Source organism: Pyrgilauda ruficollis, unplaced genomic scaffold, assembly GCF_017590135.1.
Source record: "Pyrgilauda ruficollis isolate IOZ18807 unplaced genomic scaffold, ASM1759013v1 scaffold46, whole genome shotgun sequence".
Classification (NCBI taxonomy): Eukaryota; Metazoa; Chordata; class Aves; order Passeriformes; family Passeridae; genus Pyrgilauda; species Pyrgilauda ruficollis.
Genome location: NW_024526155.1, coordinates 5,085,681 through 5,113,478, shown reverse-complemented (window position 1 = coordinate 5,113,478; position 27,798 = coordinate 5,085,681). Strand labels below are relative to the sequence as shown.

Below are 27,798 nucleotides of genomic sequence, written 5' to 3'. Positions count from 1 at the left end.
GCAGGCCCGCGGCCGCCATCTTAGAGCGCGGCCGCTACTGCCGCCGCGCTCCCGCTGTGCCCCCGCCGCGCCTGCGCGTCGCGCGGCCCCTCCCCGCGGCGCCGTAACGGGCTCCTGTCTCCGCAGCCGCCCCCGCGGGCCAGGCGCGGGACGCCCCGCTATGAGGATGCGGCCCCGGCGCGCCAGCGGCGAGCACGGAGCGACGGCCACGCGTCCCGCCAGGCAGCCCGCCACCGTAAGTACCCGCCCGGCCGGCCGCCGCCCCGCTTAGGCCGCGCCCCCGGACCGCTCCCGGCCAGACTGCAGAGTTGTCGCCGCCGCCGCCTCCTCTCCGCACTCGCTGGGCGCCCGTGGCCGCCCGCCGGCCCCGGCCCGCCGCGCCGAGGAGCTCCGTGCCGTCTTCGCCTCCGGCAGGGCAGCCCCAGGAGGTTCCCGGCCGCTTCCCCGCGCAGACCCGGTGCCCCGGTCCCCAGTGCCCGTGGTGCTCCGGGAGCGCTGCGCTGCTCAGCTCCGGGCCCGCCGGCCTGCGCTCGGAATGGGGATAGGTGCCGATGGGGAAGGCGATGGCCTGGCTCCCAGCCTCCTGGAGCAGCCGTGGTTCTGGGATGGGGGAGAACCGGGGGTTGTCCCGGGGGGCTGTCGCTGATCTCCTTTGTCTGCATTTGCTGTTGTCTTGTACAAAATTCTACCTCGGTGAAATGGAAACAAATACCGGTCCTGTTTGCTGTACTTCTTTACTCTGTGTCTCCTTACCCCTCACTGTGGTCTCTGGTTGTGCTGCTGCTCTAGGTTGTAAGCTCTCTGGGCAGGGACAGCGTTGTACCGTGTTTGTGAAGCACTGTATGCATTGCCATGGTGTATAAAAACATACCGTAATCACCATAAAATGCTTCCTCTGGATCCCTGTCACTGTCTAAGTCCCAGTGTAGTTACATAAAAGTAGAGTGGCTTCTGCCAGGATTCCTGTTAGTTTGGCTGTTTCCTTTTCCCAGACCTTAAGGGTACTTGGATTTAATACTTGTTAACACTGATCAAGTGATAAAGCTTCTTGGCTACTTCCACCATTCCAGTTTATCCATAAATGGGAGGAGGCAGAGCCAGTCACCCTATTTGACAGCTCTTTTGAGCGATGGGTGGTGAAAAACACTGGCAGGTCACTGGAGCTGGCATGTGCCATCCAAGCTGGCCAGGGCTCTGTGCCCAGTGCTGTCTGTGAATCCTGACAATCATGACTTTGGGAGCTCTGGTACACCCAGTACACCCCATTCACTCCAGGGTGTGCTCTGTGTAACCTGCAGGCTGCAGCTGCAGCTGCATGTGCAATTGTACCTTTAGTTTGAGGAGGAGGGACTAAACATCCCTCGGAGGTTCCCTGCGCTCCTACCTCGCAGCCCTGCTGCCTCCGGGGTCCCTGTACCCACGGGCTGACACGAGCCTGAGCTGCTGCCACTGGCCCAGCTCACCTTGGCACCTTTGTGAAGTGGCTGTAAGGACGTGGTGGGGTTGGAGTTCAGGAGGGAGTGTGAGATTGCGCAACGCTCACTGCTGAGGCCATTAAAGGTCCCCAGTTATGTCCTGCTTGCTCTGCAGCAGGCACGGGGCATTACCTACTTGCTCTGGGGGCAAAGACCCAAACTCCAGGTGTCTGCAGTGTCCCACACCTTCCCTTGTGTACCCTGCCTGGAAACATGGAAACATCTTCCGAGGGGCTGAAGGAGTTGAGTTCCTCAGTGCTGATCTCAGCCAGTGCTGTGAGCAGCTGAGCTACTGGCCCCTCGCTCTTGATCAGTGTTTGCTCCTGCCATTCTGTTCTGCTGCAATAGCCACTGGCCTTTATGCACAGGAAGTGCAGCGAAGGCTTCAAATCCAAGTGACTTAGCCCCAGAAAAATCCAGAGTTTTTATTGGAGAGCTCCTGTACGTGGCTCCTGCTGCCAGGTAGTGTGCTGCTCAGGTGAGGAGCACACTATGCACAGCATTGTGCTGCTGCTGCCCTGACTGTGCTGCTGTGTGCTGTGGGGTGTCTCCAAAGCCTGAATAGAGTTAAGTGTCTGAGGTAGCTGGGAATTATGTAAAATGCCTTGTTTCCCCCCAGTTCATTGCCAATGCGTTTTGGGCTGCCAGAGAAGAGCAATCTGTGGCGCTGTTTCAGAAACTTCCCCAGGGGAAGAGTGGTGACTAAGAGAGGAAAAGCCTGGCTGTTTCTCTCCAGCTGGCAACATTAAATTATGGTTAAGAGGAGCTTTATTGTTCCAACAGACCTTCTTTTGCATAACTGTTGTTATGCAGATGAAAAAGCAGCAAGGGCCAAAACAGCTGGCTGAGGCCTTGCTTGTGGGACTAGGACTAGGACTAGGACGTGTCAGCCTGGGACATGCAGAGGGTAATAATTCAGGAGCTCCTGACTCCCAGCCTGTGGTTTTCTGAACCACAGAAGTTGTTAGTGAACCTCCAGGGCTATTTTATATAGCAGATTTTTTTTTTTTAATGAAAGCCTTTTGTTGAAATGATGTGCAGTTATGTGTGTGTGAGTTGATTCAAACTGTCTCTGAGGGTAACAGATCAGACCTGGCCAGTGGTATTGGTGTGGCAGAAGGTGGCACATAATCACAGAGGAGCTTATGTTATTTTTTACAATCTGATGCTTCACTCTTTGGAGAGATCTAGCTGAAAAAGGAATATTTTGAATGCTGGCCTGAAGAACACCCTGGCTAACCCCATTTAATGCTGAGCATTCCTCATAGCTTGTTGTATCCAGGATAACAAGTGTTTTTCAGGGCTGAGGTGCAGTTTGCATGTACAGGTTCAATTCCTGTTTTATTATCAGAATGAACTTGTATTGCTACACCTGAGTGTGCCAAGCAAACCTTTCCTGCTGTAACACTGGATATTCCTCTGTTTTTTCCAGTGTGGTTGCTGAGAAATGGCCAATGAGAATCACAGAAGCCCTGCGGAGGAAGCGTCTCTCATGAGTCACTCACCTGGCACCTCCAACCAGAACCAGCCCAGCTCCCCCAAACCCATGCGCCTGGTACAGGACCTGCCAGGTACCAGCTCTGCCTTCGGGCATTCTGCAGGGCTCTGCCAGTGGGGAAGGGGCTGAAACAGAGCTGCCAAGGGAGGCTGGGAATGATGTGTGTTTCAGAGTGTGCTGTGACAGTGCTGGGCACCTGCAGGGCAGGTCTGTCGTGCAGGATGCTCCTCTCCTGACTCTCAGTGTCCTCTCAGATGAGCTGGTGCAGGCTGGCTGGGAGAAGTGCTGGAGCAAGCGGGAGAACCGCCCGTACTACTTCAACCGCTTCACCAACCAGTCTCTGTGGGAAATGCCTGTGCTGGGGCAGCACGATGTCATAGTAAGTGCTCACTCACCTTGGGAGTGCTGTACCAGGGCTGGGGTCTTCATGGTTTGTAGGACTCAGATTACAGGTGTGGGAGGGTCTTCTGTGCCTTGAGAACTCCTTGCTCGGTCCATTGTCTGGCATGATTCTGGGGTAGTGTTCCTCTGTCAGGTGCCTGTCAGGTGTTGCTGTTCCAGGAGTCATGCACCTCTCAAAGAACAGTCAGCGTGGGGGATTTGTGATGAGTTTTTCTCATTATTTTTAAGAAGCATATAGACATCTAGAAGAGAATCTTTCAGCTTTGTGCAGGTGTGACTAGTGGTGTCCTTATTTCCATCCATGTGGGAGCTGGGAGCAGTGCAGTGGGACACTGCAGTGGCAGTGGGTGAGCTTGACGTGTGCTGTTGTTGTTTGGACTCTTGTAGTCAGACCCTCTGGGACTGAACGCGGCTCCAATGCCACTGGAAGGTGGGGTGGCAGATGCTTCTGTGGAGAGCAAGCAGAGGAAGAGGAGGTTCTCAGAAGAGGTTCCACCAAGTGGCAACAGTGTGAAGAAGCCCAAGGTGGGTATGGTGCTCTGAATCAAACATGTGCAGCCTTAAACCAAGGGGGCTGGAGGGCTCACAGGGGTCTCCTGCGTGGTGTTCTGCGTGGTGTTCTGGTTTGATTCACTGGGCTGCTTCTCCTTTACCTGTCTCTCTGGTGCAGTAATTAATCTTTCATGCACACAGGCGGATGTCCCAGGGAACCCAGCTGCTCAGCCAGTCCCCAGCTCTCCCAGTATTCCAGGAACCTCTGTTTTGAAGGCATGGTGTGTTTCACCTGAAGACAAACAGCAGGCAGCTCTTCTACGACCAACTGAGTGAGTTGTCTCTGTTTGTCTTCTGTTCCTTTCTCAGTGAAGTGTTTGAGACACACAGGTTTCCAGATATCTTTGAGAAACCTGAGGGATAAATCACTGCTAAGAGTCTTGATAGTTTGGTTTCCACGCTGGTGAAATAGCCCAAGGAAGCATCTTTAAAAGTAATATTTGATAATTAAGCAATAATCTGATTATCCTGATGACATTTTCTTCTGCCTCAGAGTATACTGGGACCTGGATATTCAGACAAATGCTGTGATTAAGCAGAGGGCACCATCAGAAGTGCTTTCTCCACACCCCGAGGTGGAGCTGCTTCGGTCCCAGCTCATTCTCAAGCTGCGGCAGCATTACCGTGAGCTCTGCCAGCAGCGAGAAGGTGAGTTTCACTTGGGTTCCTTTGATTTCCTTCTCAGTTCTATTGTTGTGGTGATCTGACTTCTGTTTTATGCGTGTCTAGTCCCTGCGTTCTCTTTTTGTGATGGTTATACTCTGTGGAATTGTTTGTTAATTGATTAGGCAGAACTTTGTGTGATGATCCTTACCAGAGCTACTGGGCATTTCTGTATTGTATTGATTAGATCCTTCTTCTGTGCATCTCCAGGGATTGACCCCCCAAGGGAGTCTTTTAATCGCTGGATGTTGGAGAGGAAAGTGGTTGATAAAGGGACAGATCCTCTTTTACCGAGTGACTGCGAGCCAGTAGTGTCTCCTTCCATGTTCAGAGAGATCATGAATGACATTCCCATCAGGTACTGTTCACAGACAGAGAACTTTGTTGGGATGGTTCTGGGTCAGTCTGGTCTGGTGGTTTACTTGCCGCGGTTCTGCTGTGGTGCTTCCATTTGTTTCAATGCTGGTGAAGGAAAGCTGGGGAACTGAACCTGTCTTCCATGCCTTTGTGAGACTCATGCATATGAATTTAACTTACCTCAGGTTATCCAGAATTAAGTTCCGAGAGGAAGCCAAGAGGCTGCTCTTCAAGTATGCTGAGGCTGCAAAAAGACTGATTGAATCCAGGTGGGAGCTCTTCTCGCAGTGCTGTCACGTTCAGAAAAGACAAAAGGGCTATAGGGGCTTCTCATCCTGCCTTATCCAGCACTGGCATAATGTTATTGTGGAAAAGCAAGGTTAGGAGCATACAGAAGAAAAACAGTAGTGCTGGAGCCATCTTTTGATAATGACCTGTAAAATGTAATACTGGGGAGCTGAATGTGTGTGGAGACAATGAAGTACTGAGTGTGGAATGTCTTTTGTTATCCCTGAGATAAAATCAGGAAAATAGGAGTGCTTGGGCACTCACTGCTGTTACAGAGCATTTTGTATACAAGATAGGGTTTTTCTGACCAGTTCTGCCACAGGAGACAGAACTGAGGAAGATAGTGAGGGAGAACCTTGTGGGGAAAGGAAAAGTTTGCAAACAGGGTAGTTTTCTCTAGGTCACAAGCCCCTAGCAGTTCTTGAAAATTAGAGGCAGTATTAAAATGGACCACTGCCATGACAAAAAAAGGCTGTGTGGGCCTCTCCTGTTGCAGAGAGGACAGCAGCCAGTACACCAAGTTTTGGAGAGAATATAGCAGTCCACAACCATGCAAACATCTGGAACACCTTTCCAGAGAACTGGAGGGGAGTGGCAGGGATGGACCTTGACAAGTGACAGTGTCCACATTCCCTACTGATAGAAAACTTTGGAGGAGGGTGGGATATTTTGCTGTGCAGCTGTGAGTTAAATTTTGCCTCTGTTTTGGCAGGAGTGCTTCCCCAGACAGCAGGAAGGTGGTGAAGTGGAATGTGGAGGACACCTTCAGCTGGCTGCGACGGGACCATTCTGCTTCCAAGGAGGACTACATGGTCAGTGTACCACTGATGTGTGGCTGGGCACAGGGAGCTGGGGAGGGGGCATGTGGGGACAGGTACAGGTCCTTCTGGAGACACTGAAGACCCCTGGAGAGCCAGTGGTGGCCGTGTGAGAGACTCTGGTTCTCTCTTTCCACAGGACCGCCTGGAGCACCTACGCAAACAGTGTGGGCCCCACGTGTCTGCTGCAGCCAAGGACTCTGTCGAAGGCATCTGCAGTAAAATTTACTACATATCCCTGGAATACGTCAAGCGCATCCGGGAGAAGCATCTTGCCATACTCAAAGAGAACAATATCTCTGGTATGCAGCCAGCTTTGAAGAGCTGTAGAGTGCAGCACTGCATTTAAAGGCCCCATGGTCTGGCCTGTCCTTATTCAGAGAGTGTTACCTGTTGGGAGGGCAGCTCTGTCTCCAGATGTTAGAAAGTCTGTTTCAAAGTAAGAAACATCCAGTCCAACACAGGCCTCAGCTTTCAGTCACAGTGTCTTCCATCAGATGCTGTGACCAGCTGTAATATCAGATACTACAAATATGTGATTTGCCAGGATGCAGTAGCTTGTTAGGAGCAGGCCACACTGAGCAGGGCATTTGTTCATTTCACTGGACCGTACTTTTTTGCTTTGCTGCTTCATGAGTTCCTGGGAGCAGCTGACATCTCCTTAGTAAGGCTGAGTATTTTCCCTTTATTCTCATTTGCCACGTTTTTTGTGTTCTGAGCACCTTTCTGCACCCCTCTGCCTCCCAGTTTGCCACTCTGCGCCCTTTCTTGGCAGAGTTCATGTTCCTTGATCTTTTCTCTGTCCTTTCTTTTGCTCATGTCTGTGCATCTGCCTCTAGTCAACGTTTCCTTCCTCCATGGGGCCTGCTCCTTTCATTGCCACTGTCTGTAGTCCTTTCTCCTTTTGGGTCCTGGCTCTGCTCAGGCTCCCTTCAGGTCCCAATGTCTGCCTTTTGCCATTGTTTTTGATGCATATCTTCCAACCCCATTAAGTCAGAGATTCCTTCCAGCTGATTTATGAGCTCTCCCTGAAGCTGAGGCAATGGATAACCACAAGGTGCAGGGAGATTCCTTTGCCTCCTGCATTCGGCAGCCTTTGAATTTTTATTATTTTTTGGATGACTTTGGGGCAAACTGAAATAAGAAACAGTAGCAACAAAAAGAGTGTTTTGTTTGTTTGGAACATGCCCCAGGATGCTGGGGTGGCTGTGTGCTGTCTGCATCGGGGAATCACCTTGGAACTTAGGTAGCTGCTTACAGGATCCGTGAGGGACCACCATGGTGGTTTTTTGGGAGAACCACCCTGCCCTTCAGCCCTGATTGGTTTGCTGTGTCTTTTGAGGTGGACTGAAGACTGGTCCCGAATACCCTTGGCTTCTCACAGACTGCCTTTCTGTTCATTCTCCAAAGCTGAGGTGGAAGCTCCTGAGGTCCAGGACAGGCTGGTGTACTGCTACCCCGTGAGACTGGCCATCCCCTCCCCGCCACTGCCCAGCGTGGAGATGCACATGGAGAACAACGTGGCGTGTGTGCGGTACAAGGGGGAGATGGTCAAAGTGAGCCGCAACTACTTCAGCAAGCTGGTAAGGGCTGGGTGCTGCCTCTGCTGCCCCTGGGGCAGGGTCTTCTCCTGGGCAGGGCTGGGCAGAGGCTGGCCAACTGACCCTGCAGGGCTGTCACACACTGCCACGGCCATGAGGACAGTTACTCTCACCTTAGCTGGGGTCAGGCTCTGCTGGGAGTATTTCCCAGGTGTTGGGTGTGTGCTCTGAGTAAATGTTGTGCTGCCAGAACATTGTACTCAAACCAAGGCAACCCTTGCTGAGAGACACGTGTTGCTGTGGTGGTTCATTCATTTCGTGTTAGTGACAAGCTGGTGGCTCACGCAGTGACAGCAGATGTGCTGACAACTCCCTGCAGAGCCCACCTGCTCCTCAGCCTCCCTCTCCCTGTCACAATGTGCGTGTATCACCATAGCTTGGCTGTTCCCAGTGTCTTCAATGGCTGGCTTTCTCTTCCAGTGGCTTCTTTATCGGTACAGCTGCATCGACGACTCAGGCTTTGAAAAGTTCCTGCCCAGGGTTTGGTGCCTTCTCCGTCGATATCAGGTACGGTCTCACCACAGCTGTACATCAGAAAGCCTTGGCAGCACTGAGGACTTGTCTTTGCGCTGGGAAAGAGTCACAGCTTTGGGAGCCTGGAGCAACACGGGGTTTAAACTGGGTCTGTAGTCTGCTCATGCTATGCTGAGGTAGGACTGTGGACTGGGGAGTAGTTGTGGTCTTGACACGAGACTTTGGTGTGGGTAAAGATGTTTGTGAAGGAAACCTTCAGTAGCTCTTGACTCTGAGGGGCAGCTGAAGGGTCACTTGGGTACAAGAGAAAACTGATGGTTTTGTGGGGTCAGAGTTGGATAAAATCTCTAAAGAGCATTCTTGGGTACATGCAGGGACCAACACGAATTTGAGAAAGGACGAGGGGGCCCTGCATACCTAGAGGAGTGGGTGCATGGACATGTGGCCGTGGGTCCATGCTCAGTGAAGGGAACAGCAGGAGCAGCGAGTGCTGGCACGGCTCACCAGGGTTTGCTCTCCTCAGATGATGTTCGGTGTGGGGCTGTATGAAGGGACTGGTCTGCAAGGGGCACTTCCCGTGCACATCTTTGAAGCCCTCCACAAGCTCTTTGGAGTGAGTTTTGAATGCTTTGCCTCGCCCCTGAATTGCTATTTTAAACAGTACTGTTCCGCCTTCTTGGACACAGACGGGTATTTTGGATCCAGGGGGTGAGTATTGCGTTCCCTTGCTCTGCGTGGGTGTGGATGCATGCCCGTGAGATGACTCAGGATGAGCTGATGGGGATCTTTGCCTCTTTCTCCAGCCCGTGCCTGGATTTCTTCCCTATAAGTGGTTCTTTTGAGGCAAATCCTCCATTCTGTGAGGAGCTGATGGATGCCATGGTCTCTCACTTTGAGGTATGTCTGCTCACAGTGGGGTTGTTTGGGATGGAGCTGTGCTGTCCATCCTCTGCTCCTCACCACTCCTGTGCCCTGAGGGCAGGGACAGAGGACAGTGACAGCTGGGCACTGCTCTTGAAGCAGAAGCATTTCCTTTCTGTAGGACTCATTAAACACGTCATTGCTCAGTCAGTGCTGAGATTGTTCCTTTTCTTCTTGCACTAGAAACTGCTGGAGAGCTCCAGTGAGCCGCTCTCCTTCATTGTCTTCATCCCTGAGTGGCGGGACCCCCCCACGCCAGCCCTGACGCGCATGGAGCAGAGCAAGTTCAAGCGACACCAGCTCATCCTGCCGGCCTTCGATCACGAGTACCGCAGCGGGTCCCAGCATGTCTGCAAAAAGTAGGCTTTGTTCTCAGATCCTTTGGGAACACAGCTCTGAAGCTGTGTGACAGAAATATCCTCTCCCAAGCTGAAATCAGTGGGAAGCAGGGAGCAGGCAAGGACAAGTGCACCACATCATCACTTTGGGTGTTTAGGATGGGCAGACAGCATGGTGAATTCAACGTCTGTTTAATGACTGCTAACTTTAGCTTGTGAGAGGTGTATGCCTTGGGCACGAGTCCAGCTGGAACAGGTCACACCTGTGGCACTGATCTGTGCCTCTGCCAGCCCTCAGGCCTGGTAGCTGCTTGTGCTGCAGCAGCTGGACATCACTGGGGGAGCAGAGGCAAGGGGCAGCGGGGGTTTGGTCCCCAGTGGGGCAGGCTGATCTCTGCTCTGCTGCTGAGGCAACAAGTGTGAGCAGCAGCTTGTTTAAGCAACAGGTGCCTGAACACTGAAGTTCTTACCTGCTTAGGACTGATGCCTCACTGTGCTGAGTCCCCTCTGCAGGGACAGCAAGGTTCCAGCACATGCATGTACTGGTAGGGAGCAATGGGACTCTGCAGCATCAGTGTTTTCTTCCTGGAAAGCTTAGGACCCTCTGCTGTACTCAGAACTTCCCAAGGCTGCACTGTGCCTCCCTTCTACTCAGAATAATGAGAGAAAGGATGGGACAAAGACTTGTCCTAGTGCAGGCAGGAAGAGGAGGAGCAGGTATTGAGGGCTTTAGGCGGGGACCAGGGGAGGTGCTGATGCCTGTGCTCTTCCCTTGCAGGGAGGAGATGTACTACAAGGCTGTGCACAACACAGCCGTCCTCTTCCTGCAGAACAGCGCCGGCTTTGCCAAGTGGGAGCCCACGCCGGAGCGACTGCAGGAGCTCATTGCAGCCTACAAGCATTCAGGCCGAACCCTCAGCTCCTCGTCTTCCTCCTCCTCGTCCTCATCCTCCTCCTCCTCCTCCACAGCGGACAAAGAGCGGGAGCTGGGCCGAGAGCAGAGCAGCAGCCGAGAGACTAATCCCAACTAAGGCAGAGGTGCGAGGCAGCAGGGGAGGTGCCGGTGGCCCCGGGGGAGGCTGGCCGGGGCAGCAGAGACTGCTGGCTGTGCAGCACGGCCCGGGACTCCTGCGCAGCAGCTCCACGGCACCTGCTCTCCTCTGCGAACTGCATGCCAGCCCCCAGGAGCCGGGAGCGTCCGGCGGCCAGTGGGAGAGGAGGCTCAGCCACAGCCCTCAGCAGGGGCGAGGGAGCCCAGTGTGGCGCGGCAGGAGGAGCCGGCAGCTCCGCGACGCCGGAGCGCCGAGGGAAGGGACAGCCAGAGCTGGGACGCGCGCGTGGGCAGGCAGAAGGACGGCGGAACAGACGGAGGGATGGATGGCCAGCGCGAGTGCTGGGCACTGAGCGCCGCGGCCGGAGGGGCCCCGGCAGGAGAGGGACGGGCAGAGCCCGGGGGCTCCTGCGGCCGGACTGGCCCAGCACGGCTCCGTGTCCATAGTGTAAATAGTTCTGTCTGTGGCGCCCACGCTCCTCGTGGGGCTGCTCCCATTGCATCTGTGTTTCTTTCTCATGTGTGAGTCCTGTGTTCGCTGACATTGTGTCCCAGAGGGGAGGAGTGGAGGAGAAGAGTTTCTTTGGTGTGTAAAGATGTCTTTGCAGCTGTTTTGTAGTCATTGTGGTTTTTATGCGGAGCCTCCGGGCTTTGGGTTTTTTTTTTTTTTTTTTTTTTTTTTTGTTTTTTTTTTTTTCACAGCCTCCAGTCTCTATTTAACCTTCTTGGGTTTTGTTTTGTAAGGATTAATTTAACACCGCTAACCATTTTATTACTTTTATCAAGAAGAGCAAAATCTATTTTTGATTTCTGTTTCCTAGTTCTTAGGAACATTAAAACCAGCATACAGCCCTGCTTGTGTCCATGACTTGCCTTCTTTGGTGTCTGGGGTCTGTGCTCACCCCTGTCTGGTCTCTGCCTGGGTGGAAGGCAGAAAAATGTTGGGGTTTGATTTTTCAGAGCTGTCTGGCATCTGCCCTGTTCCAGGCAGCCCTGCCCTCCTGGTGAGTTTCGTTTCCTAATGACCAGTGTGAGCCCCTGAAGCAGCCTGACCACCACACTGCTCCAGTGAGGTTTTGGTGCTCTCCCATCGGAGAAGTGCAGGGAAGTGCACTCGACTCGAAGTGCCTTTGGACTCTTCGGGGCAGGCAGCACAGCCAGCCTCTCCTGTGGGATGCCACAATGCTGCTGGCACTGGACCAGTGCCACAGCACTGCTGCTGCCAGTGCCACAGCAGTGACAGTGCCACCCTGAAGTGGGCAGGAACTGCCCAGCGCCAGATGCTGCCCACTCCCAGAGGCTTCGAAGCTCTCCAGAGATGCTTTTGATGGTGACAAGATCATTGATGTCCTTTAAGTCAGGGCAGTTGGGAACGTCAGCTGTGAATGTGGCAGTTTGTAAAGCCTTTTTTCCCCTCTTTAATCACTGTTTTTGACCCAAGACCACCTGCTCCTGAGGCACAGGTGAGCAGAGATGAGCTGATGCTGGGAGTGTGCCTAACCCATCCCTTGGTCAGTCAGTGCACACTGAGCCCTCTGCCTGCTCCCCCAGGTGAGGGGCAGTTACCTGGTTAAGTATCCAGTGGCTGTGGTCTCACAGGGATGTGTAAGTGACATCAGTGGCCAGAAGCCTGTGGTGTGGGCTGCTTCTCGAGTCTCCTTTATCCTGACAGAGCAAGAGATGGTCAACGGGGCACATAAGGTTGACACTGGGGGCATTTCAAAGGCAGATAACCAGGACTAGGTCAGTCTGAGAGGGGCTGTGATGTGAGGGGCAGCTGTAGGAGGGTTGGGAGCAGTGGGTGGTATGGGCAGGACTGGGGAATGAGGCACACCAGGAGCTGAAGCCCTCTCATAAAAGCTCCATCAGGCTGTACTAAACCTGGAGGATTTGGATGAAAAGGCCCTCACTACCATTGTCCCTGTGGTGGGCAGTGCTGTCACTCTCCTGTCTGGAGGAAAGGAGGGGACCACTGAGTGCTTTTGCCCCCCTGGGCTGCTGGAAACGCCCTGTAATTGGGAAACACAACCTGCTGTGCACAGCCTGAACCTGCCAAGTGCTGTGTCCCGCGAGTGCCCCCAACTCGACCCCCGGGGATAGTGAGCCCCAAGCGCCGCTACCGCAGGCCCCACGCCGGGAAGGAGCAGCCTCAGGGCTGACGGTGAGCGGGGAACCCTGGAGTACCGGGAGCCGCACCGATCCCGCAGCAAACCCCGCACCGCCCCCTGCATCGACCCCTGCGCCTACCCCTCAGCAGCCGGCGGGGCCCGGTTCTGCAAGAGGAGGCTCCGCAGGGCTCCAGCACGGCCCGTCCGAGCTCCCCCTCCGTTCCCCGCTCCCCGTTACCGGGCCAACGCCGCGGCGCTGCCGGCGGCCCCTGCGCCGTGCTCGCCCCCGCAGCGCGGCGGGCAGCGCCCCGCGCCTCCCCCCATGGGGCTGCCGGGCCCGAGCCCGCCGCCGCCGAGCCCACCGGTGCCACCGAGCCCGCCGGCGGCGGGGACCGACCCGCCGCTGTGCCCCCGCCGGGAGCTGCGGAGCGCAGGTACGGGAGAGGATGCGGTGCGGGCCGGGAGCGGGGGCGGGGAGCACGGACCGAGGGCTGCTCGCCCGGGGAGCGGGGTGCGGGGTCCCCGCCGCCGGCAGAGCCGGTGTTCGGAGCCATCCCGGGGCCCCAGGGAGCCCACACGCGCCGTGAGGGCCAAAGACGTGTCCGGGAGCTGCCCTTCCGCTGGTGCCGGCCCCTGGGAGCGATTTTTTCCCCGCAAAGCAGCGGCCGGGATGACGGCGAGTGCCAGCGCCGGTGGCACCGGGCGGGGGTTGGAGTCGGGGCCGGGGAGGGGCTGTCGCCACCACCGTGCTCTCACTGCCCCTGTCTCCCGCCGAGCCCCGGGGTCTGGCCGGGACAATGACCATGGCGTGCAGCGGAGCTGGGACCCCACGCTTGGGAGGCAGCGGCCCGGGGCCTGCCCCCAGCCCTGGCTGACAGCGGTGCCCCCTCCCTGCAGCCCGGGCAGCCCCCAGCAGCCCACCAGGAGCATGGCCCAGCCAGAGAGCAAGCTGGTGTCCCCGCCGGTGGCACCCTCGTCCCCCGAGCTGGAGTGCCACATCTGCTACAGCCGCTTCGACGCCCGTGCCCGCAGGCCCAAGCTGCTCCGCTGTGGCCATCGCCTCTGTGCCCGCTGTCTGCGCAGGATTGTTCCCCCGGGGGACACTTCAACCCCCCAGCTCCGTTGCCCCTTCTGCCGCCAGCACAGCCCGGTGCCGGGCGGGGACGTGCAGCAGCTGCAGGATGACGGTGAGGCACTGGCACTGCTGACAGGCCGTGAACGGGCCAAGAAACGGGGTCCACCCCTATCTCCTGAGGTACTCCTTTGCCCCAGTGTGCTGGAGCCCGCATCCAGCCCCGACTGCCTGGTTGTCACCATCCTGGAGGTGCCAGAGGACGTAGCCCCACCGGAGAGCCTGGGCAGGCTGGAGGTGGTGCGGCTGTACCGCCCCACGAGCCTGGGTGCGCTGCCCTGCCACGGCCCCGGGCAGAAGTGGCGCTCCTGGGGGTGGCAAGCCATCCCCCGCTTCATTCTGGGCGTCCTCTGCCTCCTCTACTTCAGCTCCCTGCCCTTCGGCATCTACCTCCTGCTCATCGAGCACCACAGCCTGGGCATCATCCTGGTCAGTCTTGTGCCCTCCACCCTCCTTCTCTGCATTGTCTACAGCCTCTGCCAGTGCCTGTGCCTGGAGGTCTTTGGGTTCCCCCACTCCTGACCCTGCACAGCCAACCCCTGTGCCTGAGCCAGGCAGGATTTGGGTTCCTTGGGGCATTGTCCCTTGAGGTACACATGTCCTCTGACCCACAGCATGCTCAGCCTGGACCAGGGGGAGAAGCTCAGTGCCCGGTGCCTTCCCATGCAGAACAGCACTGTCTTTTCCATGTGGGTGCTCACACTGGCTGCAGCAGCTGCAGGAGCTCGTTGCAGCCTACAAGCATTTGGGCCAGACCTCAGCTCTTGTCCTCCTCCACAGCAGACAAAGAGCAGGAGCCAGGACACTGATGCCAGCAGAGGAAGCGCGAGTGCTGGGCGCTGAGCGGCCGGAGGGGCCCCGGCAGGAGAGGGACGGGCAGAGCCCGGGGGCTCCTGCGGCCGGACTGGCCCAGCACGGCTCCGTGTCCATAGTGTAAATAGTTCTGTCTGTGGCGCCCACGCTCCTCGTGGGGCTGCTCCCATTGCATCTGTGTTTCTTTCTCATGTGTGAGTCTCGTGTTCGCTGACATTGTGTCCCAGAGGGGAGGAGTGGAGGAGTTTCTTTGGTGTGTAAAGATGTCTTTGCAGCTATTTTGTAGTCATTGTGGGTTTTTTTTTTGTTTTTTTTGTTGTTTTTTTTTTTTTTTTTTTGTCACAGCCTCCAGTCTCTATTTAACCTCCTTGGGTTTTGTTTTGTAAGGATTAATTTAATACTGCTAACCATTTTATTACTTTTATTAAGAAGAGCTAAGTCTATTTTTAATCTCTGCCTTGGACCTGCCCTGCTCCACACGGGCTCCTCTCTGCAGTACTGGCAGTGAAATTACCCTACCATCTCTGCTGGCACCCCTGCATCCCCCCCAGCATCCCCACCAGCATCCCCACCACACACAGGCACACCAGGAGACCCAAGACAGAGTCACATTTATTACTGTTTTGTGTCCCTCCCACTCTCCTTGGTGAGGCAGTTGCTGGGTCCCATGGCTGTCGCTCCTGTCATGCCCTTGGGGACAGGACGTGACTGTCCCAGCCCTATACCTGCTCCAGCACCACTGGCACCCCCGGGAGACACCTGTTCTTGCTGGGGGAAGATTCCAGCATCTCGGCCACACTCCAGATCTTGGGTTTCTGCGGTTGCTTGTCCTGCCCAGGGCCTGTTGTCACCTCGGGGCTGCCCCCACACCCATCCTGCACGGGGCTGGAACTGGGAATGGGGACAGCACCCGACGGGACCCCCTCGCCCTCGCTGTCCTCGCCATCTGAGGCGCTGTGTGTGGCCCAGCTCGCCTTTTTCTCCTTCTTGAGGCGCCGGCGGGCATTGGCGAACCAGGTGGAGACCTGGGTGAGGCTCATCCGGCTGACCACAGCCAGCATCACCTTCTCCCCCTTGCTGGGATAGGGGTTCCTGGGGTGTCGTGCCAGCCAAGCCTTCAGTGCCCCGGTGCTCTCTCGTGTCGCCGCCGCCTTCACCCGCGCGGGCTCTGGGGGCAGCCCCAGCGGCACCTCATAGGGGGCTGAGACCTGGAGGGGCAGAAGGGTGTCAGGGTGGGACCGGGGGCATGACAGCCGGAGGAGAGGGGCTGTAGGATGTCAGGGCTCGGCCCTTTGTGTGTGGGAGAGGGCAGAGCTGTATCCTGCCCGTCGTTTTCCTCTCCCATGCGCACCCCAAGTGCCAAGTGCAGGACGGGATGTGTGTGCGGGCAGGAGAATGCCGGGGAGGGGCGGGGGCTTCGGATAGCAGGTCCCCAGCCCCGATTCCAACCACCCCACACAGTCCCATCCCGGTCCCGGGAAAGCCCCGCATCCCGTTCCTCCCCCGGAGCTGCAGCGCGGCACTTACCAGGGGCGTCACGAGGCTGAGAGGGGGTGGCAGGAGGCTGTACCCGGCCAAAACGGGACAGGGGCAGGAGTAGGGGCAGGGGCAGGGCAGGAGGGCTTGGGGTGGCCCCCGCAGGGTCCCCCAAGGCCCCCCGCAGCCCCCCAGCTCTTGTCCTGGGCTCCTCTCGCCACGAGGTGCTGCCATACTGCAGGAGAGGAGCCGGGGAGCTGCTCCCGGGTCTTTTATAGCTGCTGGGGTCTGCAGTGACTGACAGCTGATTAGGGGGTATTAGCACCCACGAGAGCAGCAGCAGGATCTGGGGCACCTGAAACCCCCCCTTCCCCAGCTACTGTTGGGCAGGGACTTGCAGGGACCGTCCTTGCCTGCCTGCCACCAGCCAGAGCCCTGCTCCCTCCCAGCCCCCGGAGCTCAGCACAGCCTACACAGCTCCCAGGGGTGGGGTACAATGGCACCCTGGGGCCGGTACATGGAGTCCCACGGACACCCAAACCACAAGCACACAGCCCAGCTGGGGCTTTACTGCAGTGCTGAGCTGTGTCCCATCCATGACCCCAGACCTGACTTGGGGCTGTGGGTGGCAGAGCCCCCTATGCTGTGGAAGGTTGGAGGGCCAGGGGCTGATGGAGGAATGTTAGCCTGGTGGGGTGATAGAAACCCATGCTGCCCCATCCTGCTCGTCCTCTGGCTTGGCCAGGTCCTCACCCAAGCCCCAGCACTGCCATGCCTGCCTCTGGATTCCCAGCAGCAGAGTGACGAAGGGGAAGGGTCCTGCAGCCCCACGGACAGCGGGGACCCCTGCAAGGCACTGGGGGGTTCCTGTGGTTGGCACAGCAGGGCATTGGGTGGGCAGGGCAGTGGTGGGCAGCTGTGTGAGGGGCCCCGAGAGCCTGCGACCCCCTGAGCCACCTGCTCCTGCCACCACGCCTCCCCACTAAGACTGGGATTATCCCACAGGTTGTATCCGTCATTAAATACCGACTAATAACGCTCTCAGGATATTAAATATGTAACAAACCCGCTTAGCGCTGGCCAGGACGGGAAGGCGAAGGTCACCGGTGCTAATGAGCCCGGCCACATCCCTGGATCTCTGCAGGCCCGGGTGACAGCAGAAGGTCCCAGGGCTGAGGTGCCAGCACCCAGAGGTGCCATGCCCCCACACTTACCCCATGGCCAGAGCCCGAGCAGCACCTGGAGCTCCCAACACACAGCAGCCAGAGCTCTGGGCCCATCTGTCCCACAGTGGGCTGATGGTGTGCTCTGGGCAGCCACAGGTGAGGAAGTCCCAAGCCAGCCAGGACACTGGTGCTGCTGGCTGGGACCAGCCCTGGCTGTGGCCTCGCGGTGGCCCCATAACCTTGTCCCCATGGGACTCGTCCAGCCCTAATCAGCACCGTGGATCTGCTTGATTAGATAATGGGGCTGTAATCTAGGAAAGCGCCTGCGGATTGCGCGCAGCACCCGGACCCTGCACAGCACAGCTGGAGAGGGAGGGCCACGGCCAGCAGCCGGCACAGCAGGCGGACACAGCTGGACCCGAGCGAACCGCAGCCCGGCAGGCACAGCCACACAGCAGCGCCACCGCGCACAGGCAAGGCTGGGGTGAAGGCAGCGGGACAGAGCCACAGCTGAGACAGCCACATCGGCGCAGCCACCTCGGGGAAGGTGAGGGCCACCCGCAGCTCACTGCCCTGGTGGTCGGGGGTCGTCCCACAGCGGCGCCGGTGCCATCGCCGTACCCTGCAGGGAGGAGGGCAGGGAGAGCCCCGCAGGGATCAGCCCGCCCCCGTGGGCTCAGGTTTCAGAGGCTCTCACCGAGCCACGGTGGTTCCCGGCCTTTTTCCCTTCTGTGGATAATCAGTTTAATGCAGGAGCAGAGAACTAAAACTCTGCGATTAGCTGTTATAATCGCATGTAAATAGGCCCAGACAAGCCGCTCAGGAGGGCGGTGTGTGGCTCGGGACAGAGTTACACGGGATTTAGGCTGTTTACCACTCGATTAATTTCATGACTCCAGCCCCCAGCCCACCGCTGTCCCAGCTGCCTGGCTCGCTTCTCAGGAGTCAAGGTCACTCGGGCGGGAGGCAGCTGATAGCCCAGGGCGTCGGCCAGCACACTGCTGGGCTCCTGAGGCCTCAGCTCCAGGGCCATGCTCAGGCTGGGCTGTGGCATCCCTGTCCCCTGGACCCCAAGCAGGCACACACACAGGTCTCCATCCCTTTTTATTCATAAGCATAGTCAAAGCTTGAGAATGTCACAGCTGAACCCTCCAACAACCACCAGCGGATTAACATGAGAGTCCATTCCTCTTCAGAAGAAAAATAGAGCATCTTCTGCCTCCTTCTCCTTGGGTTCCTCCAGTCCAGAGCCCTGCTGCTGCCTGCCCGCAGGCTGGAGATACCGCAGGAGGGCTGGCTGCTGGCACACTAGGACCACTGGCCCCATGGCTGTGGGGAGCAGCAGCTGTGGCTGCACACACCTCATCTCTGACACTGCACCACACAGTTGTGCCCAGCCCCATGGCTTCCCCAGGATCCTCATGTGCTGGGCAGACGCCGATCCATGGCTGCCCACGCAGACCGTTCAGGAAAGGGATTTCAGACCATCAAGTGCAACAGGCAAAGAGACCGTCCACACAAGGGCTGCCCCTGTGGCTGCTGAGCAGTCTCTGGGGGGAGGTGCAGGACCCCCACGGCACAGGGCTGAGCGGCAGCGTGTCCCTGGCTGTGTCTGTGCCACCACGGCTCAGGTGCGTCCCTCGCAGCCCCGGCACAATAAGGCAACTGCTGGCTGGGGCGGCTGCTGCCCGTGCGGCCGCTGGCGCAGCGCAGGCTGGTGCTAGTCCGACAGCGTGATGACATCGTAGTGGATGCCCGGCTGCAGCTGCTGCATCTGCTCGGCTGCTGCCTCGGCGGTGAAGACGCCCTGGGCCTGGGCCATGGCCGCATCCGCCACTGCTGCAGGGGAGAGGTCAGTGCTGCCTCTGACCGAGGGCAGGGGGAGCCACTGCCGACTCAGGGCTCCCCTCCATGTTCCTCACCTGTCCCCAGGAAGGGACAAAAGGCCACCCTGCCCATGTGGGGCTCCAGCGGGGAGCACAGCTCTGCTTAACCCTGTTCCACAACTGACAGGCAGGGACCAGCAAGTATCTGCCCTTGGACACCATGGCTGGCAACAAAACAGTGATCAAGCCTGATCTTTCCAGCCCTCCCACCAAGGACTGCTGCACAGCTTGCTGCCAACCCCAACAACAGGACTGGCACCCCAGTCTGGGAGGACAGGCCCTTCTGACACAGGGCTGTGCTACTACCTGAGACAGCCGAGTGTGCTGCTGCTTCCAGCTGTGCCTGGGTGACGAGCTGCTGCTCTGGTGACACAGGCATGTACTGGATCTACAGAGGGGAAAACAGGGAATGCCTGAGGGGAGGGCTCCTCCTGGAGCTGCTCCAGCCATGGCTGCTGCACTCAGGCACCAGCTCAGGAACTCCCTCTATTTCACATATCCCTCTCCAACTGCAGGCTCAGACCCACCCTCCAGCTCCTGCCACCATGCCTGGCTCCTTACCTGCGACTCTGGGAGGAACTGGCCACCCTGCTCATACTGGATGTGGGTGATCTGACCATCCTGTACCTGGGGACAAACAGTGAGGCTGTGGTGGGGTCTGTGGGTGTCCAGGCCTCCAGCAATGCTGTGACCCAGAGTAAGCAAGAGGGAGCAGGAGGGGGCCCAGCCTCACACGACAGCCCATGAGCCCCACCCACCATGTGATGGAAGCAGATAGTCTGAAGCTCACCTGGATGTGATGTCCCTCCGGGACAACAACATACTCTTGGGGAAGCAAGTGTGGGACACCTTCCTGGGCAATAATGTACTGAACCTGCAAACATGGGAATTCAGACGCAGAAAAAGGTCACCACTCCCCATCCCCATCACAACAGCTGTATCTGGTCTGTCTCCTGTGCCTGTTTCTACCACCCCAGTGCCTTCAGCTCTCCCTGTGGAGCCCTGCCCTCCCCCGCTGCTGCCAGCTCTTCCCACTAGACAGTCTCCCATCCGTGGGCCATGTCCCCTCACCTGGTTGTCAGCAGTCACTAAGTGCTGTACTGTCTGTCCGTCCGCAGTCGTGATCTCCTGGATGTAGGCTGCCTCCTCCTGCAACGTCAGCAAGTTCCCAGTGTGGTCAGGGGGGCTGGGCCTGACCACAGCCCCCCAGGAGGTCCCCACTGTGAGGAGCAGCCACACAGGACATGAGCTGAGGCCAAGGGACCCAACTCACCTGGCTGGTGACGCTCTGCTCCTGTGCAACAAGGATGTGCTCCTGCCCCAGAGCCTGCTGCAGCCGCTCGGGAGCCAGCACGGCCTGGCCAGCCTGCAGAGCTGCTGCAACACAGAGAGAGTGGGGATGCTGCTGGGGACACTGCCAGGGCTACCAATGGCTCGCTCCCCAGTGCCTGACACCTGCCCCAGTGAAAAGTACGAGGCAGTCTCTGGGCTCTGCTCACCCTCCATATCAGAACCTCAACTCTGCTTCCAGTGTGAGCTGCTCCCACATGTACTGATCTACCAGGACCTGTCTGGAGGGAACAAAGGCCCCCCTCATTCTGAACAGTTGCCTGGGCCCAGCCCCTTGGTCTCTTGTCTCCATCAGTAATTCCAACTGCAGGAGGGTCCTCCTGGCCCTTCAGCCCCACCTGACCCACAAGGTGGGGCTCCAGATGTAGGACACCCTGCACGGGGCTCCGGATGTAGGACACCCACAGGTCAGCCCTGGTCCCGGGGACATGTCTTACTGTGTAGGGTGGCCAGGGTGTCCTCGTTGCTGTTCAGGATGATGGTCTGCTGGGCAGCAGCTGGCCCTGGCCTTTTGCCCTCTGAGCTGTGCAAACGCTGTGTGTGGAACTTGAGGTGCCCATTACGGTTGAACCTATGGAGAGGCAGAGTGAGGTGGAGTGTGCCACAGGCAGCACAGGATCCTGTGCTCTCAGCAGAACATGAGCCCCATCAGCACATCCTACAACATGGTCTGTCCCCTCTCCCAGCATGTTCCCAGCAGTCCCAGGGATTGAATCCTCCTATGTAGAGGTACCTTGGAGACAAAGTTGGGTCCACCTGCAGCAGGAACCATTCCCAAGGCCACTGTCCCCTCTAATGGGCCGATGCTGGGGAAGGTTTGGGGCAGACAGCTCTGCCAAGATTCTACCTCCTCTTGAGCCTTGTAGAGCTGTGTGGGATCCCTCAAAGCAGGATCAGCCCAGCTCCACCACTCACCTCTGCCCACAGACCTGGCAGGCGAAGGGCTTCTCATTGGTGTGGGTCAGCATGTGCCTGCGCAGGTCCTTCTTGTTCTTGGAGGCAAAGCTGCAGTGGGGGCACTTGTGTGGCCGGAGGTTGGCATGTTGAACCATGTGGCTCTGGGGCACAAGGACAAGTGCTGGGTCAGAAACTCCCATTTCTCCAAAGCCCTTGTTCCCAGGGCTGCTCTGCACCAGGAAACTTACCCGGACCTCTGGCCAGAGTGTGGCAGTGAAGGGACAGTCGGGACACTTGAAAGTGCTGGGCCCAATGTGGGCTCTCTTGTGACTCTCCATCTCCGCTCTCCCTGTGAACATGGCTGTGCAAATCTTGCATGAAAACTTTTTGGCCGTGGAAATCTTGCATGAGAGCTTCTTGGCTGTGGAAACCTTGCATGTGAGCTTCTTGGCCATGCCTTGGAGTGCAGGCCACTTGATCTTTGGGGATGACACTTCCTGCCCCTCGGATGCTGGGGATAAAGACGAGTCCTTCTGGAACAGACTGGTGACACACTGCACCACGGGCCACTTGATGCCGGCGGGCTCTGCCTCTTGGCCCTCCGCAGGTGAGGAAAAGGCAGCATCCCCGCTGAGGGGCTGTGAGAGAAACACCAGTCACATCTGCTCCCACTGCTGCTTGGGATGGGGAGAAGGCTCAGATCCTTACCTCCATGGTCTGGAACTGGCTCTCTGGGACACTGGATGACATGATGTAGTGATTGCTATGGTCCTTCAGTGCCTCCTCTGTCATCACAGCTCCGCTCACCACAACTGTGTGGGAGGTCTCCACAGGACTCTCCTCCTCACTGCTGGAGAGCACCAGGTCAGGGACGATCTGCCTCCTCCTCTTCCTCATCACTAAAGCCTCCCAGCTGGAGGCCAGAAGTGCCTCCCCCTCCCCACTCCTCCCATACAGCTGACCTGTACAGTGTGCCAGGAGCCTGGATCTCCTCGCTGATGGGTGCGATGATGCTGTACTCTGCTGTTCCACTGAAGGGGATGGTGATCTGCTGCAGCTCCGAGCCACTCAGGCTTGCTTCCCCATAAGCCTCCTGCACAAGTGTCTGCCCAGGCTCTGCCATGTGCAGCATCACCAACTTTTGCTGCTGCTCCTTACAGTCCACCTTTGCCTCCTCCTCCTCCTCCTGTGCCTGCAGCTCACAGGGGCCTGGTGTTTCTCCTGGGTCATCTGGCTTCACCACTGCCACCTGTACAATAGAGCAGCTCAGCCAAGGGGGCAAGGCTCTGCAAGACACCCCTGCAGCAGAACAGGGCTGGGAAGCCTCCTTGTGCCAGCCCCCAGCAGGCCCAGCTCCCCTTGACTCTGCCCACCTGCAGCGAGCTGGTAGCCAGCTCCCGCTGGGTGCTCATGTTCAGCAGCAGATCCAGGGCTGTCTGTGTGGCCAGCTCTGCTGATCCAGCCACATCTGGGGGGTCAGATAGGAAGGGTCAGGCAGGAGCTCACCTACCTCCTTCCTCATCTCCTCATCCCACCCCCTTCCCGAATGCTCACCTACCTTGTTCATAGATGATGGTGGCCCCTTCCAGGGAACCTTGAGAGAGAACAGAGGGCTCTGCACCTGTAACAGCCTGGACCATGTGACAAGTGATGGGGCCAAGAGGTGCCTGTGTGAGAGAGAGTGCTGACAGCACAGTGGGCAGCGAGCACCAGGAGCTGGGACTAGGCATGGCACTCACCGGTGAGCTGGCCTCTGGCTCAGCCGGTGCCTGCACCTGGCTGTGCTGCTGCTTCAGCTCCTCGATCTGCTGCAGGGTGAAGAAGGGGCGGCGGCGGCAGGGCGGCTCCTCGGGGTGCCTCTGTGCCCACTCCTCGAAGGAGTCGGCGTGGCGGCACTGCACGTGCAGGCGCAGGTTCTTCTTGTGCTTGGTGGTGAAGTGGCAGAACTCGCAAGCGAATGGCTTCCCTCCTGCAGGGCCCGGGAGGGGAACTCAGGCAGGAAGTCCCCAGGGGATGGGAGGGAGAGCAGGCAGACTCTGACTGTCTCTGGGAGAAGGGGGGTGCAGGGCATCGGTCAAACAGGTTCTCTCACCTGTGTGCTTGACTGCCATGTGCGAGACCAGGAAGTCCTCCCGGAAGGTGGAATACTTGCAGACGCTGCACTTGTAGGGCTTGTCATTCATGTGCGACAGCTGGTGGTTCAGCAGGACCTTCTTGTCCTCGCAGACATAGTCACAGAACTCACACTTGAACCTGTCAGGACAAAGCCACCTTTCACACCTGCTGAGGGGGAGCAGGACACAGGCTCTGCCCAGGCACAGCGGGCTCCTACCTGCGGTTGGCAATGGCCTGGATGTGTGTCAGCAGGTGCATCTTGAAGGTGTAACGCTTCTTAAAGGACTTCCCGCACTGGTGAAACAAAGCAGAGCTCACCCGCTGCCCTTCCTCACCCACTGCCAGCCCCTCCCCAGGCTGTTCCCCCCTCACCTTGTCACACATGTGTGGTTTCTCTGTACTGTGTGTCTTCATGTGCTGTGTAAGCCTCTTCTGCATGGGGTAAACACGGTTGCAGACAGGGCATGGGAAGGAGTTCAGCTTTGGCGGCTGGATGGAGAGCATAAAGATGAAATCACCTGGATGAGCTCACCAGTTTCTTTACCCTCTCCCCACTGGAGGACCTGGGTTGCCTTTCCTCAGGAGATCCAGAAACCATGCCCGCAATGAGGCACTGGGATTTTGTGAAGACCGGGATGTGCCTCTTCCCATATAACAGTGCTGAGATTCGAGTCAACACAGTATTCAAACTCACCGGATCAGCTCTCTTCTTCCTGAAAAAGAAGTAAGAAAAGCCCCATGTGTCAGCCACACCCCAAACTTCCTTATACCTAGACACCAAAACTCTCCATTTCAGAAAGGGTCAGGGGATGGGGCAGCCATGGTCACCCTCCCAGGACAGGAAGAACAGTGTCAGTGCTGTTCAGTCCCCAGGACTGTGCTGCCCTCACCTGTCCCGGCTGTGCACTGTGGAGTGCCGAATGACATCCTTCTTGTACACGCTGGTGTAATTGCACTCCTCGCACTTGTAGGGCTTGCTGCCCACATGGTTGAACATGTGCTCCTGTAAGAGGCAGACCAGGGCCATGAGACCTGGGGCTGCCAGGCAGCCTGTGGGTTTGAAGCAGGGCAGGTGAAGCTCACCTTCAGGGAGGACCATCGCCGGGAGCGGTAGCTGCACTGAAGACACTTGAAGAGCTGTGGGTCATTGGCCTCGTGTGAGTTGACATGGAAGCGCAGGTCATCGTGTGTGAGGAACCGTGAGCCGCAGATCCGACACAGGTAGGGCCGCATCAGGGGCTTGGGGGACTTGTAGTAGTACCTGCAGAAACAGGAGCAGGGCTCAGAGCTGCAGTGGCAAACGGGCTGGACCAGCCCTGGGCACAGGCCAGAGGGCCCAGCACACCCCTCACCTGCGCCCCATGTACTTGCGGTATTTCTTGCCCAGGAAACGGCGGGAGGGCCGCCCACGCCGCCGGGGGATGACATCTGCATCCTCAGCACAGGTGTTGGAGGAAGGGTCCTTGTTCTCGGAGTCAGACTGGCTGATACCAGGCTCTGCCAGGTTCTCGCCGGTCCCATTCTCCATGCCGGAGGAGCTGGCTGCTTCTGAGCTCTGCAGCTCCTGGCTTGGTGTGCTTTGGGACGTCACCAAGGGCTCCACCTCCCCTCCTGCTCCACAGAACACAGCACAGCTCCATCACATTCTCGCTGCGGCCCCAGGAGCTTGCGCACCACTCCCTGCTTCACCCCTGAACAGGGCTGCTGCCTCCCAGCTCCCTCACCTTCCGGCATGTCCTGAGACATATTCTCCAGACGAAGAAGCTTGCGGGGTCTCCCTGGCCGTCGACGTGGCCTCTCCTCGCTGGAGGTGGCAACGGTGCAGCCATACTTGGGCAGTCGTGCCCGGGGTTCATCCTCAGCTGGGTTGTAGTCACTGTCCTCTGCAGGCAAGTGCCCCAAAACATCAGAAAAGATGATGGGAAAAGACTGAGCTACATAAGATGCGGGGAGGGTGAGTCCTACCTTCAGGATCATCAATAGCACCAGCATCCATAATATCATCATCTTCTTCTTCTGGGGCCTCCTCATCCTCAGTCTTTGGAACAGCTCCCACCTTTCGTGGTCGTCCTTTCTTCAGAGCCAGAGCTGAACCCACTGCCACAGAGAACAAGGCAAAAGCTCTTTACCAAACTGTGCCAGAACAGGCCCTTGTGCTCCAGCTCCTCTCTTGTGTCTTCCCAGGAGAGAGCAGAGGCTGTCTGCAGTGAGATGAATTTCCCTGAGCCCCTGGCACACACCTGGCTGGAAGTGACGCTCTTTCATGTGGTTAATCAGTGTTTTCTTAGAGACACTCTTGTACTGACACATCTTGCATTTGAACTGCTGCACCACCACCACTTCCATCATCTCTTCCAGGGTCTCCAAGTCTGGCTGGTCCAGTTCCTCCCCACCATCTGCCTCTTGGGCTCGGCCTGGCTGTGCAGGCAGCTCCAGCACTTCCAGCTTCCTGGAAGGCTCTGAAGGGCCAGGCTGGTCAAGGCACGTGGAGGTAGGTCCATCACCAACAGCCTCTATTGCCAAGCTATTGGCTAGAGCAGAAGTGGCCATCTGGGACACCATGGGGGCACCTGAAACACCAAAACCCACTCAGCCAAGACCCTCACCTGCATCCAAGGCTGCATGCGCACAAGGGGCACAGGGCTGAACACAAGCTCAGGAACAGGCTCCCAACAGGAGTGTGGGACAAGCACCATGGCTGATACAGCTGGGACACCCACTCCAGGCCATGCTCCAGTGGCACAAGGCTCAGAGGCAGAGATGGCCACCACAGACAGCCCAGGGAGCTCCCTCACCATCATCAGGGCCTTGCAGAATGAGGTACTGTGTGGTCTCTGCCCTTCCATCCTCTGCGCTGGTCACGGCGATGCAGCCTGGCAGGGAGAGGAGAGCAGAGTGGTGACTGCCAGATCCAGGGGCTGGAGCGTCACTGGGGCTCCATGGGGCTATTCCAGCTCAGACAGAAGCCTGAAGGTGGGAGGAAGGCCTGGCTCTGGGGTGGAGCCTGCCGTGGGTTGAAGGAGCAGCTGGACAGAAGGAAGGCTGTCCAGCAACATGAGCTCCTCACCAAACCCTCGAGTCACTGCAGCAAGGCAAGAAGAGAAAACCCTGCTGACCAGTTGGACTCAATGATCTAGAGGTTTTTTCCAGCCTTAATAATTCCATGTCCATACTTCCCCCACCTCCTGAGGTCTGGTGTAGTGGCTCCCTGCCCAGCCCACCAAGCCATCTCCACATGGGAGCACACACTCACTCTGGATGATGTCAGGACCGATTGTGGACTCGATGATTTTGTCAATGGCAGAACCCAGGTCTGAGGAAGTGGATGCAGTGGAGTCTGACACAACTATGGCTCCATCGGTGATGACACTGGAGTGGACCAGGACCTGTGGGGACTCTGACACCATGATGGACTGGCTCACAGTGGAGACACTGGAGACCAAGGTGGATTGGGCAATAGAGGATGAGTCTGGCAGGTAAATCCTTGGAATGGCATCTGTGCTGGAACTGCTCTCTGAGACCTCTTCCTGGCAGATAAAAAGAGTCCAGAAGAGCTCAGGTGAGAGACCTTTGCCAGCCCAAGCCCTTGGGGCTGCCAGCTTATGCAAATGTCCCGGAGTATCACTGCAGATTTCCAGGAAAGGAATTAGAGCAAATCCTTTGGTACTGACAAAAACCTGGACCTGCAAGGCTGCTCTTGCTGCCAAGGGGAGTTCTGCTCCTCAGACTGACAAGCTGGACTAGAGGTATAACAGTGTATAACAGAGTATAACAGTGCCTACCAAGGCCGCAAAGCTCAGTCTGTCAGAAATGTCTACAGAAACCCCTAGGAACCAGAACCGCGGCTGCCCTCCCTGCCACCCCATCCTTCCCACCAGCACCTACCAAGGAGACCCCGCTGCTGTCCGAGCTCTGCCCCACGCAGGAGTCATCGGCCCGGGACAGGAGCCCGGGCCCCGCGGCCGCATCGCTGCTGTCCGCCGACACGGCCACCGAGCTCCCGACGCCCAGCCCGCTCTCGGTGGGCTCCTCCCGCGCCGCCTGCGAGCTCGCGTCGCTGCTGCTCTCCACCGCATTTTCCTCCATGCCCGCCCTGCCGGGGCCCGCTACGCTCGAGCTGCGGGAGGACCGCCGCCGTCAGGGCCGCCGTCCGCTTCCCGCCGTCCCCGTCCAGCGCGGGGGTCCGGGCCGGGCGGGCCCGGGGCCCCGGAGCCGCCGCGGGCCCATGGCCGGCGCTCCGAGCGCCCTCACGGGGGTCCCGGCGCCACCTGGCGCCCCCGCTCCCGTCATGCCCCGCGGCCCCACCCGGCGTTTGGCCGCCATCTTGCCGCGGGGTCCCCCCCGCCGCCTCCGCGCGCGCGCACACGGCGGGGCGGCCCCGGTGCCGCCGGGGCGGGGGAGACGCCGCCACGCCAGG

General features: G+C 58.0%; 5 protein-coding genes across 17 annotated transcripts in view; 2 read left to right on the top strand and 3 right to left on the bottom strand.

Moving 5' to 3' along the window:
- The window catches only part of LOC121359656 (phospholipid transfer protein), a 12,298-nt gene extending 6,371 nt beyond the window's left edge, over positions 1-5,927 (bottom strand). Inside the window, exon 1 of the mRNA XM_041478763.1 lies at positions 5,303-5,927. Within this exon, the coding sequence (XP_041334697.1) occupies positions 5,303-5,367 (65 nt within the window). The 5' untranslated portion in view covers positions 5,368-5,927. The remainder of the gene's footprint in view (positions 1-5,302) is intronic.
- PCIF1 (phosphorylated CTD interacting factor 1) overlaps positions 1-11,085 on the top strand; it is an 11,384-nt gene extending 299 nt beyond the window's left edge. The window contains exons 2-17 of one of the 2 annotated variants that reach the window (XM_041478755.1): positions 127-235; positions 2,908-3,046; positions 3,228-3,352; positions 3,763-3,900; positions 4,069-4,199; positions 4,421-4,575; positions 4,801-4,948; positions 5,133-5,216; positions 5,948-6,047; positions 6,193-6,355; positions 7,464-7,636; positions 8,075-8,161; positions 8,652-8,836; positions 8,932-9,025; positions 9,233-9,408; positions 10,166-11,085. In XM_041478755.1, the coding sequence (XP_041334689.1) occupies positions 2,923-3,046; positions 3,228-3,352; positions 3,763-3,900; positions 4,069-4,199; positions 4,421-4,575; positions 4,801-4,948; positions 5,133-5,216; positions 5,948-6,047; positions 6,193-6,355; positions 7,464-7,636; positions 8,075-8,161; positions 8,652-8,836; positions 8,932-9,025; positions 9,233-9,408; positions 10,166-10,418 (2,136 nt within the window). In that variant the 5' untranslated portion in view covers positions 127-235; positions 2,908-2,922 and the 3' untranslated portion in view covers positions 10,419-11,085. The remainder of the gene's footprint in view (positions 1-126; positions 236-2,907; positions 3,047-3,227; positions 3,353-3,762; positions 3,901-4,068; positions 4,200-4,420; positions 4,576-4,800; positions 4,949-5,132; positions 5,217-5,947; positions 6,048-6,192; positions 6,356-7,463; positions 7,637-8,074; positions 8,162-8,651; positions 8,837-8,931; positions 9,026-9,232; positions 9,409-10,165) is intronic. The other variant, XM_041478757.1, reaches the window with a different exon arrangement.
- A 2,189-nt stretch (positions 11,086-13,274) lies between these two features.
- On the top strand, positions 13,275-14,200 carry LOC121359654 (E3 ubiquitin-protein ligase RNF182-like). Its single transcript, XM_041478754.1, has one exon. It carries the CDS (start codon positions 13,475-13,477, stop codon positions 14,198-14,200), a length of 726 nt encoding a protein of 241 aa, XP_041334688.1. The 5' UTR covers positions 13,275-13,474.
- Positions 14,201-15,132: 932 nt separating this feature from the next.
- LOC121359614 (iroquois-class homeodomain protein IRX-3-like) lies at positions 15,133-18,166 on the bottom strand. Its single transcript, XM_041478681.1, has 3 exons — positions 18,045-18,166; positions 17,562-17,755; positions 15,133-15,758 (listed from the first exon to the last, which is right to left on the bottom strand). Exons 1-3 carry the CDS (start codon positions 18,164-18,166, stop codon positions 15,211-15,213), a joined length of 864 nt encoding a protein of 287 aa, XP_041334615.1. The 3' UTR covers positions 15,133-15,210.
- A 58-nt stretch (positions 18,167-18,224) lies between these two features.
- Positions 18,225-27,798, bottom strand: part of ZNF335 (zinc finger protein 335) — a 10,076-nt gene continuing 502 nt past the window's right edge. For 2 of the 12 annotated variants that reach the window (XM_041478743.1, XM_041478744.1), the window contains exons 2-28: positions 27,267-27,498; positions 26,635-26,908; positions 26,177-26,254; positions 25,622-25,951; positions 25,347-25,478; positions 25,106-25,264; positions 24,734-24,992; positions 24,465-24,642; positions 24,272-24,384; positions 24,076-24,094; positions 23,754-23,870; positions 23,599-23,675; positions 23,359-23,519; positions 23,006-23,235; positions 22,825-22,933; positions 22,640-22,734; positions 22,229-22,515; positions 21,975-22,116; positions 21,515-21,904; positions 21,285-21,427; positions 20,807-20,940; positions 20,293-20,396; positions 20,091-20,168; positions 19,810-19,893; positions 19,581-19,646; positions 19,326-19,407; positions 18,225-18,972 (exon numbers count right to left, since the gene is read on the bottom strand). In XM_041478743.1, coding sequence (XP_041334677.1) covers positions 18,854-18,972; positions 19,326-19,407; positions 19,581-19,646; positions 19,810-19,893; positions 20,091-20,168; positions 20,293-20,396; positions 20,807-20,940; positions 21,285-21,427; positions 21,515-21,904; positions 21,975-22,116; positions 22,229-22,515; positions 22,640-22,734; positions 22,825-22,933; positions 23,006-23,235; positions 23,359-23,519; positions 23,599-23,675; positions 23,754-23,870; positions 24,076-24,094; positions 24,272-24,384; positions 24,465-24,642; positions 24,734-24,992; positions 25,106-25,264; positions 25,347-25,478; positions 25,622-25,951; positions 26,177-26,254; positions 26,635-26,908; positions 27,267-27,467 — 4,161 coding nt within the window. In that variant the 5' untranslated portion in view covers positions 27,468-27,498 and the 3' untranslated portion in view covers positions 18,225-18,853. Of the gene's footprint in view, positions 18,973-19,325; positions 19,408-19,580; positions 19,647-19,809; positions 19,894-20,090; positions 20,169-20,292; positions 20,397-20,806; positions 20,941-21,284; positions 21,428-21,514; positions 21,905-21,974; positions 22,117-22,228; positions 22,516-22,639; positions 22,735-22,824; positions 22,934-23,005; positions 23,236-23,358; positions 23,520-23,598; positions 23,676-23,753; positions 23,871-24,075; positions 24,095-24,271; positions 24,385-24,464; positions 24,643-24,733; positions 24,993-25,105; positions 25,265-25,346; positions 25,479-25,621; positions 25,952-26,176; positions 26,255-26,634; positions 26,909-27,266; positions 27,499-27,798 lie in introns of those variants that run through there. The other 10 variants (XM_041478751.1, XM_041478747.1, XM_041478746.1 and 7 more) reach the window with 10 other exon arrangements.